This window comes from Oryza sativa, chromosome 1, assembly GCF_034140825.1.
Source record: "Oryza sativa Japonica Group chromosome 1, ASM3414082v1".
NCBI lineage: Eukaryota > Viridiplantae > Streptophyta > Magnoliopsida > Poales > Poaceae > Oryza > Oryza sativa.
The window spans coordinates 31,311,916-31,324,081 of NC_089035.1; the positions used below are offsets into that span (position 1 = coordinate 31,311,916).

The 12,166-nt window shown below is 49.4% G+C and overlaps 2 protein-coding genes across 3 annotated transcripts; both read left to right on the plus strand.

Annotated features, from left to right (window-relative positions):
• Positions 1-91: 91 nt before the first annotated feature.
• Positions 92-3,763, plus strand: LOC4327870 (8-amino-7-oxononanoate synthase). Of its 2 annotated transcripts, none has more exons than XM_026020805.2 (11): positions 92-370; positions 668-780; positions 912-1,019; positions 1,127-1,365; positions 1,453-1,494; positions 1,596-1,683; positions 1,764-1,897; positions 2,493-2,581; positions 2,788-2,938; positions 3,016-3,084; positions 3,382-3,763. In XM_026020805.2, the coding sequence occupies exons 1-11, from the start codon at positions 175-177 to the stop codon at positions 3,503-3,505; spliced, it is 1,353 nt and encodes a 450-aa protein (XP_025876590.1). In that variant the 5' UTR covers positions 92-174; the 3' UTR covers positions 3,506-3,763. The 2 variants fall into 2 exon arrangements, with proteins under 2 accessions (XP_025876590.1, XP_015632986.1); XM_015777500.2 differs by having other exon boundaries at positions 916-1,019.
• Positions 3,764-5,008: 1,245 nt separating this feature from the next.
• On the plus strand, positions 5,009-6,053 carry LOC4327871 (late embryogenesis abundant protein At1g64065). The gene has a single exon (XM_015787119.3). The coding sequence runs from the start codon at positions 5,090-5,092 to the stop codon at positions 5,843-5,845; it is 756 nt and encodes a 251-aa protein (XP_015642605.1). The 5' UTR covers positions 5,009-5,089; the 3' UTR covers positions 5,846-6,053.
• Positions 6,054-12,166: the final 6,113 nt, after the last annotated feature.

Sequence of the window (12,166 nt, forward strand, 5' to 3'; positions counted from 1 at the left end):
AGGCGGGAACCATTTCCGTCTCCCGGTGACGAAGGCGGGAAATTTGCTGGGTAAGGCTATATTTACTCCGTGTGCGTCCACTTCGGTGTGCGTGACCGCACCATTTGCGTCGCGGCCTCGCCTCGGCTTCTCCGTCCCGCCCGCGCAAGCAGCGCCCGCCTCCTGTTCGACGGAATGGCACAGTGGGACGCGCTCGTGGACGCCGCGCTTGCAAGGCTGGCGTCGAGGAACCTCCTGCGAGCCACGCGTCCCATCGCCCTCGCGCCACCTCCAGCGCCGCCTGAAACCTTCGCCGGCCCTGGCCCATGGGACCGCGCCGCCGTCGAGATCCAGCTCGATCGCGCAACCCTCCACCAATGGCTCGCCGAAGGTACTTGCCAACTGTTTTTTCTTCTACTACTTCCCTGCAGGGATGCATGTCAAAATTCAGCTCCCTTTTCACCCCTTTCTACTACTAATTCCGTGTAACTTAGTATTATTCGTGGGCTCAAGACCTCCAAAAGGCAAATTGCTCATGAATTTACCTCTTCCATCGAAATATAGTTTGTTCATCTTTAATACAGAGATACTCAAGTCTTTTGCGTATTTCCAAGAAAAATATTGGTTTGTTTCGTTGTGAATTTGGGTTTTCAGTGACTTTGCTCATGGCAAAGTTTGGTTTGATTAGGTGGTGAAGCGACTGGCCAAGAAGAGGAGGTGGATGAGAAACTCATTCTATTCTCCGGGAATGATTACATGGGCCTCAGCTCCCATCCGGCAATCCGCAAGGCTGCAGTGAAGGTGTGCTAATTCTGTACCTCTAGCCATCGTTTGGTCTATCGAGTTTCTTGCATACTGCATTACTGTTTGATTTTCTATATTTAAGAAAATAATTTCTGTTTGATTTTACTAACATCATGTCTCTTTGCTAGGCAGCTCAAGAGTACGGCATGGGACCTAGGGGCTCTGCCTTGATATGTGGCTATACTACTTATCACAAATTGGTGGAGGAATCTTTGGCAGAGTTGAAGAAAAAGGAGGTCCAGTATCATATTTTATTTTACGTGAACACCTGTGTTTGCAGAAATTATATGAAGTGACCATCATTTTTTAAGCTATGCATCCTTACTACAGAGTTCTTCTACAGGATTGCCTTCTTTGCCCAACAGGATTTTCTGCCAACATGGCTGTGATGACTGCTCTGGGAAGTGTGAGCTCTATTTTGTCTGTTGGGAGAAAACCTGCAGAGGGTGAGAGAATTGCAGTTTTCTCGGATGCTCTCAACCATGCTTCTATCATTGATGGAATTCGCCTTGTTGAGCGACAGCAAGAAGTAGTAGCATTTGTCTACAAGCACTGTGACATGCATCATCTTGATTTCCTACTGTATGCTTTTCACTTTCCTGCCATAACATACATAAATTAGCAACCAACTGATTTATCTATTAACCATATCAATGAATACATGTGCAGGTCCAGTTGCTCAATTGAAAAGAAAGTTGTTGTCACAGATAGGCAAGTAACGTTTCCAAGTAAATTGACTTGTCTGCATGTGCATAGTATCAGAGTATCAAATTCTGAACTCTGAAGCTAATTTTTGTTGATAAAAAATGCAGCCTGTTTAGCATGGATGGTGATTTTGCTCCATTACCAGAACTTGTCAAATTACGCAGAAAGTATGGGTTTTTGTTGGTCATCGACGATGTTAGTATTTTATCTCCTCTCAAGTAGATTTTTATAGGCCTTGATAGTGATCAAGTTATATTGCAATTTTTGTTTTGAAGGCACATGGAACACTTGTTTGTGGCGAGAATGGTGGTGGTGCACCCGAGCTGTTTGGATGCGAAAATGACATTGACATAAGCGTTGGTACCCTAAGTAAGGCTGCTGGCTGCCAGGGTGGTTTTATAGTTTGCAGGTAATCTATTATCATGCCATATCCATATTATATACCAAGGAAAGAGCTGGCATAATTGTATTATATATATATATATATATATATATATATATATATATATATATATATATATATATATATATATATATATATATATATATATATATATATACTCCGGGAGTGAAGCATGTGTTCTTAGTTCTTACAAATAAAGGAGTGCATATGCACAGAATATCTGAGACAGTTGGACAGATATTACTGCAAACATATGAACTGAGCAATGTGCCCATCAAATTATCAAAGCCAATAGGAGTGTGGGAGCATACGCTTGGATCATTGGATCAGAGTGTATCTTTTAATTCCAAACACTTTGATACACCTGTATCTGTTGCCATTCTGATTTATGAGAGCTTTGCAACCATGCTCTTTGCTGACGTCATCTGGGTAACTGGGTTATAACTTGTCATGCAAATATTTAACCTTATACACAGTCAAAATGTATTGTCCACATAGATTGTGAACGCTCAACATCACATCGCTTCTTTGTACTTTGGGTGCAGAATCTCCTGTGATAGTTTCTGACTTAATGAGCAATTATTTGAAATTTGTTGTGCAGCAACCGATGGAAGAGGCTAATTCAATCGCGTGGCCGCTCATTCATATTTTCAACTGCTTTGCCAGTTCCAGTAGTTGCCTCTGTGTATGGTAATACTCACATCGAATATTAAATTATAGCACCAACATTTCATTTGAGGGTAAAAGGCATAAGCATTGCTACCATATTAATTTCACATTAGTCGCTTAGTAAGAATGAAGATTTCAATAAAAACACCTGTGCATATCATTAAGATAATAGTTCATTGTAGAGTATGGTATGGTTAAGTAACTGAAATCTTTTCTAATTATTTCAGCTGCTCTCCATGTCTCAAAGAAGGAGAGATGGCGGAGATCAGTGATCTGGAGGCATGTGCAGTATTTTGCTTCTTTGACCAAACTCGACTTAACTAGTCCCATAATTTCCATAGTAGTTGGAAGCGAAGAAGCAGCACTTAGGGCTGGCAGGTTCTCATTTCTTCCATTTTTGTATATTGCTAGTCTTATTTGTTTAAAGTTTCTAATCTTTTCGTATAAATCTTCAGGCATATGCTAAGATCTGGATTTCATGTTACACCAATTCGACCACCCACAGTACCACAAAACTCGTGCAGGTTGTAGTATTTCTTTTCCTGTCATTTTCCATCCCTGTGTCAATTTATACAAAAAGAAAAAAAAATCACAACCGGTGTTGATTAGGGATCATAAACTGAGTAATTGAAGTAGAGCTCAGGGTATACATTGCTTTAGTTAATATGGTTTCTTGTACTACGGCACTGTGCTCTCTGTAGATGGTATCCCTGCTAGGTTTTGTTGTACTGTATGAGTCCTATTTTGATCAATATTGTAAACGAGCTAGGACTTGTATCAACCAAGCTTAAATGTTTTGGTTTCCATCAATCTCTTGCCAGGTTGCGAATAACTCTAAGCGCTTCTCATTCCTTGGATGACATCAAAAGGCTGGTAGATGCACTATCACCCTGGCTTCCTGACAAACATGATGAGCAGACATATGTTATGGCGTCAAAACTTTAAGCAAGTCCATCGGAGAATTCAGTTTCAATATCTGATGCCCTGCTAGTTGATATGAGGAAAAGGGGATAAGTTGATTCTAGTTGACGCGATTATTTGCATATATCCATTTATTTATGTTTGTATGATTGTATCACCACGATGTGAAACATAATTTATATGATCTCCTGATGCCCTACAAGTTGGGTAAAGGAATTTAAAAAGTATTATTTTATGACCTTTGCTATCTATAAAGAATTAAGTCGGAAAATTGACTGATAATATTACCTTCCCGTCGTGTTTGAAGATTACCTGATACCCTACAAGTTGGGTCAATGGATTTAAAAGTATTATTTTATGATCTTTGCTATCTATAAAGAATTAAGTCGGAAAATTGACTGATTAATATTACCTTCCCGTCGTGTTTGAAGATTACACGACATAAATCTCATCCTACAGACCGACTAGCACAACAATTAAGCTGTGGAAATGTGGAGCCAGAGAATAAATCATGTAACCTTGCACTGCTCAATAAAAAGCATCCATGTGCCCGTAGGGGGAAAAACGGCGTACAGCAGTCAGCAGTGTTAAGGCTTGTCCCGAGTTGAGATTGAGGAGATTACGCTAGAGAAAGAAAATGCGTATATTATCGGAGTATCGCGCACTGAGATTTGGGAGTTAAGAAATATGATCATTTATAAAAGGGACTACCTAAAATGATCCGGCTTCTGTGAGAGCCTACGAGATTGGGAGATTACACCAGATAAAAATTGCGTACGTATTATGGGAGCATGAAGAGCAAAATAGCTCATAAGAGTGTACCAAGTCAAGTGCTTAAGGTCAAACAAATAAGCCTCCTAATTGGGGTTTGTTGACGAAAAGCGCATCCTTTCTGCGACCAAACAGCCTCGCAGTTTACCCTGCGGGCTACACCCATGTCCCCTTCACCTTGTCGGTTCACAAATTTCGTCGTGCAGAACATAGTACGTGTCAGGTGTCACTGTTAAACGCAACCTTCTAGTACGTATCGCTCCATGGAGATTTACCAGCCAGACACCAAATGGTAATTCTGATTTCCGTTACGCCAAGCAGAGCTAAATCATTTATCTTAAAAAAAAAAGCAGCACCAAACACTTGAACAAAAAGAGTAACCATAGATTGCAAACTTATATAACCTCGCTCGCACGGAGATAAATACAAAAGTATTTTTTTAGCCATATGCTAGTGCCCTACCTGACGTGTATGTATCGCTAACTCCACTGGTTTTCTACAAATCGTGTTTGCAAAAAGGTTCGAACGAGACTGCAAGAGTGATGACCTGGAAGTCCGCAAGTCAATTTGTGTCAGCCGAAACCCCCAATTTTATTAAGCAGCAACCCACGGATGGCGAGGTCAAGCATTCGCCCGTGTTTGCTCGCTCCGCTCCGTCACGACCGCGCGCGCCACACGCACCGTAGCTTAGCCCGCCCACAAAGACCAGGCGTAAAAATCCACCGTATAAGACCACCGCCACACGCGGCGCCAAACGAATCAACCAGCATCGCCGCGCGCCATCGCCCACCTGACTACCTGAGATCAGCTAAGCTAAGCTAAGCTTGCTTCCGCGCCATGGCGACCGTCGGGCCGTACGGCGAGGCCGAGAAGAACGAGCCGGCGAGGCCGCTCGCGCTCCCGTCGCCGTCCGTCCACCCGGCGGCCAACGACGACGAGGAGGCCGCCCGCGCGGCGGCGGCGGCGGCGGGGGACACCGCCGCCAACAAGCGCCCGCGCTCCCCGCAGTACCTCCGCAGGCGGCGCTGCGTGATCTGGTGCGGCGGCTGCTGCGTCACCTCGGCGGTCGTCGTCGGCATCGTCATCCTGGTGCTGGCGCTCACGGTGTTCAAGGTGAAGGACCCGGAGCTGACCATGAACCGCGTCACGCTGGAGGGCCTCGACGGCGACCTCGGCACGTCGAGGCACCCGGTGTCCGTGAACGCCACGCTCAACGCCGACGTCTCCCTCCGGAACCCCAACGTGGCGTCGTTCCGGTTCGACCGCAGCGAGACGGACTTCTACTACGCCGGGGAGACCGTCGGCGTGGCGTACGCGCCCGAAGGCGAGGTCGGCGCCGACAGCACCGTGCGGATGAACGTCACGCTCGACGTGCTCGCCGACCGCATCTCCCCCAACGTCAACGCCACCGACCTCATCTTCGGCCAGGGCTACAACCTCACCAGCTACACGGAGATCAGCGGGAGGGTGAACGTGCTGGGGATCTACAAGAGGAACCTCGACATCAAGATGAACTGCTCCATCACGCTGGAGGTCAGCGCCCTGTCCACCGTGCAGAGCAAGAGCACGAACTGTGTCGCCAGCGTCAGCTGATCGCTCGCTCGCTCGCGAGATGGGATTTGGGGATCCATCGATCGTGTTCTATAATTATAATCTCTTGGTGGGCTGATATTTTCGTGTCACTTAGATTTAATTACTTGGGGTTTTTTTTCTGTATTAATTAAACTTGGATTCTTGTGTGATTGACTTTTTGAGTTATTATTATATGAGTTCAAATGGCAAAAACGAGCAACTTAATTAATTATATCTTCATACAACGGTTTATAGATAGGATGATCACGAACCAACCACTCCAGTTCGTTACACTGGAAAGTTCGGTAGGCTATAACAGAGGCTAACAACCATTGTTTTGCATCTATACAACCTTTTCTGATGTTACCCAGAATGCATCATCTCTGTCTTGGCAGATTTGGTTGGTTAACAATCACACTTGCTTCCGTGTGTGCTTGCTTGGCACCACGTTGGATTATAAACCGAAACTGGTTTTTATTTTTTAAGATCCGATGATGCATCCAGCTCTATATAGCTCGCCTTCTGCTAGTTATTCACTCTGAAACGGAGCGATGCCCCCGCTGCATGCTAGCATCTAACAAATCCCAAGTCCCAACTATGCCAGATGATCCTCCTTTGAATTCGATTTCAATGTCTGTGATCTTTGCTTTAAATCTTCTCTAATTTTTTCGGTGCTCACTGTACAGGTGGAATTTCCAGTTAACTGCCAATTCTCTGGTGTCGCACCCGTAGACATGGGCCCGTTCATTTATGTGCCAAATTCATATTGGGCTGAAAACTGAATTGTGCCATATAAGGCAATCTTCTTGGGAAAAAGTACACCGAAGGTCCCTGAACTTGTCATCGAGTTACAAAATCATCCCTCAACCGCAAAACCAGATATCCGGTGTCCCTTAGCTAATCAAAACCAGTCACAATAGATCCCTCGGTGGTTTTGACCCCGATTTTATCCTACGTGACAACTGAGTCAGCGTGGGACCCACGTGGGCCCCACATGTCAGGATGCCACGTCATCTCTCCCCTCCATCTTCTCTTCCTTGGTTCCTCCTCTCTCTCTCTTACTTTCCTTGGTTCTTTTTCCGGCGAGAGAATGCTGCGGAAGCGGAGCATGAGCACCACGCCGGTGGCCGGAGCTGGAGGAGCTCCTGCGGCTGCTCGCCTCCAATCAAGCGAACTGGGAAGGATGGAGGAGGCGACGGGTGCCGGAGATGTGGCGCCGTTGATGGTGCTCCGGCGGTGGTGAAGACGACGACGGAAGGCGGGAATGTGGCGGCAGCGGGCGACAGGGGAGGAGCGGCGCGCGGGCGGTGGGGGAGGAGCTGGGAGGCCGGCGACGAGCGGCGGCGGGCCGGGCGCTGCGGCAATGGGCGCAGAGGTGGACTCACGAGCCTTGCCGCCGCTCTCGGCGGACTCGAGGCCATCCTTATCGTCGCAAGGAGTGACGACAGCTCCGGTCCTCATCCTCCTTCTGCCGCCGCTGCATTCCCGCCTTCCGTCGTCGTCTTCACCACCGGTGGCGGAGCACCATTAGACGGCGCTACATCTTCGGCGCCCGTCGCCTCCTCCATCCCTCCCAGCTCGCTTGACCGGAGGCGGGAAGCCGCAGGAGCTCCTCCAGCTAGCTCCGGCCACCAGCGTGGTGGTGGTGCTCGTGCTCTGCTTCCTGCACCCGCCATTCATCGATACAGCTGTCACCGGTCTTCTGAGAAACATAATGGCGCACCAGGTAGGGGGAGCGTCAAATTCTTCGCAGACTAGTGCGATGGGTTTCGTTTCCGGCGTTGACGACTTCGTCTTCCCTCCCGGCAGGCGTTCTGGTTCGGCAGCCTCGACTTCATCACCAACGACTTCGGCAAGATTTCTCTCCTCGACTCGGATTCGAACCAGTCGGGAAGAGGCCAGATCTCCGCCCCGTTCGGTATCCCGAACTTGGCCGAGATCTACCCCAAGATCATCTCCCCCGAGTTGGCTTCAAACCACTCGGACGAGATCCAATCTACTCTAACACGGCCCGATCAAGACGATGGGGCCTATCCGCCAATCCTGATGAAACTCCCCGACGATTTGGCTGCTGTCTTCACCACAAGGGCGTCTTCTCCCCGTAGGACTAGGCCGGATCCGGCCTCGGCCCCGATCCAGCCTAGCTCCAGGGAAGTCGGCATCATACTCCATCCTCTCGGCACGGTTTCGACGGAACAACTGGATGGCTACCTCAGCTCCCCCGGCGTCGACTCACGGCCAACGGAGATCATTGAGTACGACTACTTCGGCTACCGCTACGACTACCGCAACCTCGACGACTTCGACGAAGACTTTGAAGATAACTACACGCCTCTCTACTTTGGCATTTTCATGGCTGACAACGAGATGGAAGAACAGCGTAAAGCCCGAGAAGTAGAAGAACAACGCGTGCAACAGGAAGCCGAACGACGCCGACTGGAAGAGGAGCGCCAAGCACAAGAGCGAGAACGGCTGCAGCGTGAGCAACAGGAACGCGAACGGGCTGCAAAAGAGGCTGAGGACCGGCGACAGCACGCCTTGGATGCCAGGCGACTAGCACGAGAACTTATCGGGCAGCAAGACGTCGAGGGAACGACGGTTTTTCGCACCCCTCAAAAGAACGCGGTTGCAGCGATCACCCTCCTCGACACCCTCCTCAAGGAAGACGCACTCAATCAAGCCAATCACGTCGTCAACATCTTGAACCAGATCAAGACCATGATCACCGCCTCGGTCCCGGTTAACTCTGCAAGCGTCCGCACGCCGACTGGCAGCCGAGTTCCCCCTCTTCGATCTCAAGACTATCACCAACCAAGCCTCAGCGTCGTCGGCGCGGGATCCAGTCGCAGGAGCAGGGGTCACGACGAGCGATCTGTTCACTCGCCTCCCGAACGACACAGGGAGCGTCGGGTTGAACGACCTCGCTCCCCACATCGCAGGCGCCCCGTCGATCTTCGCGAAACTATCAACCAGCGCCGCACGGCAAAGAGGCTACGTCCCCCATTCACCAGATCGTTACGACAACGATGTGGATGGAATTGCTGCCTTCACAAGCGACCTGCGTCGAGTGGATTGGCCGGCCGGCTTCAAGCCGACTGGAATCGAGAAGTATGACGGCACCACTAACCCTGAGTCTTGGCTCACCGTCTACGGTCTTGCAATTCGCGCAGCAGGAGGAGACAGCAAAGCTATGGCAAACTATCTGCCCGTAGCATTAGCGGATTATGCCCAGTCCTGGCTCCACGAGCTACCCCGTGGCACAATCGGATCTTGGGCGGAACTTCGCGACCACTTCATCGCCAATTTCCAGGGCATCTTTGAATGCCCTGGTACTCAGTTCGATCTCTATAACGTTGTCCAGAAGTCCGGAGAATCCGTCCGAGATTACATCCGACGTTTTTCCGAGCAACGCAACAAGATCTCCCACATCACCGATGACGTCATCATCGCCACCTTCACCAAGGGCATTCGCCACGAGCTCTTAGTCGGCAAGTTTGGACGCAAACCTTAATGTGTTTTATTCCCCATCGGACTATACATGACCCATCTACCTGCACAGGAGACCAAGCTAGCTACAGGACTAGATCATGTCGGGAACATTGTCCAGCACCTGCTCGCCATTCTTGCACTCTGCATTGCACCGGCGAGGTCGGACTGGTTCCCGGGCACCGCCACGTTGTACGGCGGCGCCGACGGCTCCGGCACCATGGGTACGTCGCCGTCGTCTACTCCATTTCCTCTAGAATCGCATTGTGTCAACCATTGCACGGTAAATCGGCAATGCATCATCATGCATAATGCAAGACACAATCTAATGGAATATATAATGTTGGAACAAGTGCATATCAGCATATGCATGCATGGCCATGGGATGGTGTTCGATGGTCGATGGGATTAACCGCGGATGGTATGTGTGCAGGTGGTGCGTGCGGGTACGAGCACCACGCCGGTGGCCGGCTGTAGGATCGAGATGTCGACTAGAGAGGGGGTGAATAGGCGATTTAAAACTAAATGACACCTAATCAAAACTAAACTAAGTTGCTAGGCTTGGTGAGGGTCAACTCTAACTAAGTAACTAAGTTATGTTTTGCAAACCTAGGGTGATAGTGGCTCAATTATATCACTAGGAAAGTAAATCACACTCCTATGTCAATGTTTAGCAAACCTAGGGTGAAAAGATCTCTAGTATGTCTCTAGAAATGTAAATTGCACAAATGTAAATGCAACAAGTAAATGAGACAAGGAGACAAGAGATTTTTCACCGAGGTTCAGAAACTCGCCGGTTTCCTACTCCCCGTTGAGGCGAGCCCAACTCCACCGCTCAACCACGAAGCCACCGCACGCCCCCTTCGTCAAGGGGTGGGCAAGGCGGGAGCCGGCCCACAGAGAGGACTACCCAAGCCTCGATCACTAGGGTAGTTCTTCCTTCACTCCGAAGGTGGTGAACTCCAAACCACTCACAAACCGGCGACGGGCCTCCTCCACAATCTTCTCGGAGAGGTCACCGGGCAACTCCTCCACAAGCCGTCTAGGAGGCGGCAACCTCCAAGAGTAACAAGCAATGACCCGGCGTGGAGATGATCAATCAAGTGCCACACTAGCTCTACAAATGGAAGCAACGCACTTGACTCTTGGCTAATCAACCCTCTAACACACTAGATGGATGAACACAAAGCTCAAGTGGGTGTGAGAGAGGTGCAAGGGGTGTATGCAATTGAATTGGATGCCAAGAGAGCCCCCTTGCTACTGGAGGGGGAGTATTTATACTCCCACCAACCAAAACTAGCCGTTGGGGGCGAAATCCCCCAACTTTGTGCTCTGCCGGTCTGACCGGAGGTATGTGGCCGGTCAGACCGTGCTACTCTGCAACGGCTAGAAAACTAGCCGTTGTAGCGCTGTCAGAGGGCCCCATCGGCCTGGCCGGTCAGACCGAGGTTGAGTGGCCGGTCAGACCAGCCTTGGCTCGGTCAGACCGCCATCGGCTCGGTCTGACCGAATATGGCTCCCTCGGCTCTGTATCGGCCATCCCTAGCAGCACCATCCCGGCCTCCAGGGGGCTGGTCTGACCGCGCATGTGCCGCCGGTCAGACCGGCCTTATGCGCCGGTCAAACCGGCCAGGGCACGCTGGTCAGACCGCCACTGTGTGGCCGGTCTGACCGCCCCTGGTCAGGCCGAACCTAGTGAAATCCCAAGTGATTGTGTGTGTGTGATGAAAAGCGAGCACAAGTCTAAATGCATAATGACCTAATGTGGCAATTAAAATCATCTCTTTGCTAGGTCATTACCCCTCTTAATAGTACGGTGAAACTAAAAAATAAACTAGCAAATTTGATCGTCCTACACCTCGATCAATTCTAAATTAAAGCACTAGTTTTACCTTCTTCTTTCTCTTTGCTTTGCGCCGTCAATTTTAATCCATCGATAATCATTCATGCGCACATATGGCGTGGACCTAACTTAAAATATATAGCTCAAAGACAACGGTTAGTCCATAATTAGTGCTTGTCATTAATTACCAAAACTAACAACGGGGGCCTAGATGCTTCACCGGCCGGAGCTGGAGGAGCTCCTTCCGCCGCCGCCGCCGCCGCCGCCGCATTCCCGCCTTATGTCGTCGTCTTCACCACCGGCAGCGGAGCACCATCAGACGGCCCCACATCTCCAGCGCCCGTCGCCTCCTCCATCCCTTCCAAATCGCTTGACCGAGGCGGGCAGCCGCAGGAGCTCCTCCAGCTTCGGCCATCGGCGTGGTGCTAGTGCTCTGCTTCCGCGGCATTCTCTCGCCGGAAAAAAAGAGAGAAGAGAGAGAGGAGGAACCGAGGAAGAGAAGAGGCAGGGGAGGGATGACGTGGCATCCTGACATATGGGGTCCACGTGGATCCCACGCTGACTTAGCCGTCACGTAGGATAAAACCGGGTCAAAATCACTGAGGGATCTATTGTGAATTTGTGACCGGTTTCGATTAGTTAAGGGATGCCGGATATCTGGTTTTGCGGTTGAGGGACGATTTTGTAACTCGATGACAAGTTGAGGGACCTTCGGTGTACTTTTTCCGTCTTCTTGCCTTCTCTTCAAAAAAAAAAAAAGAAAACCGATGGGCTTCTTAAAATTTTAAGAGTATTGTTCACAACGAAATGGAAGTCTGCATTCTGTAAGGTCGAAGGACTAGCACCTTGGACATTTGGTACTTCACTTGAGACTGGGCCGGTTTATGGGCCGTATTCAAATTAGCCTGGACTGCCGGAAGGTCTAATAACTTATTTTCCCCTTCTCAGTCACACTTCTCAGAAGGTCAAAGAAGAACTACCAACGCAAAATAAAAATAAAAAAAAGGTCAAAA

Coding starts and splice junctions, on each gene's coding strand:
- LOC4327870 (XM_026020805.2), top strand. CDS start 175: ATGGCACAGTGGGACGCGCTCGTGGACGCCGCGCTTGCAAGGCTGGCG. Junction 1,898..2,492: donor GGTGGTTTTATAGTTTGCAG/GTAATCTATTAT, acceptor TTTGTTGTGCAG/CAACCGATGGAAGAGGCTAA. Junction 2,939..3,015: donor GCAGCACTTAGGGCTGGCAG/GTTCTCATTTCT, acceptor ATAAATCTTCAG/GCATATGCTAAGATCTGGAT.
- LOC4327871 (XM_015787119.3), top strand. CDS start 5,090: ATGGCGACCGTCGGGCCGTACGGCGAGGCCGAGAAGAACGAGCCGGCG.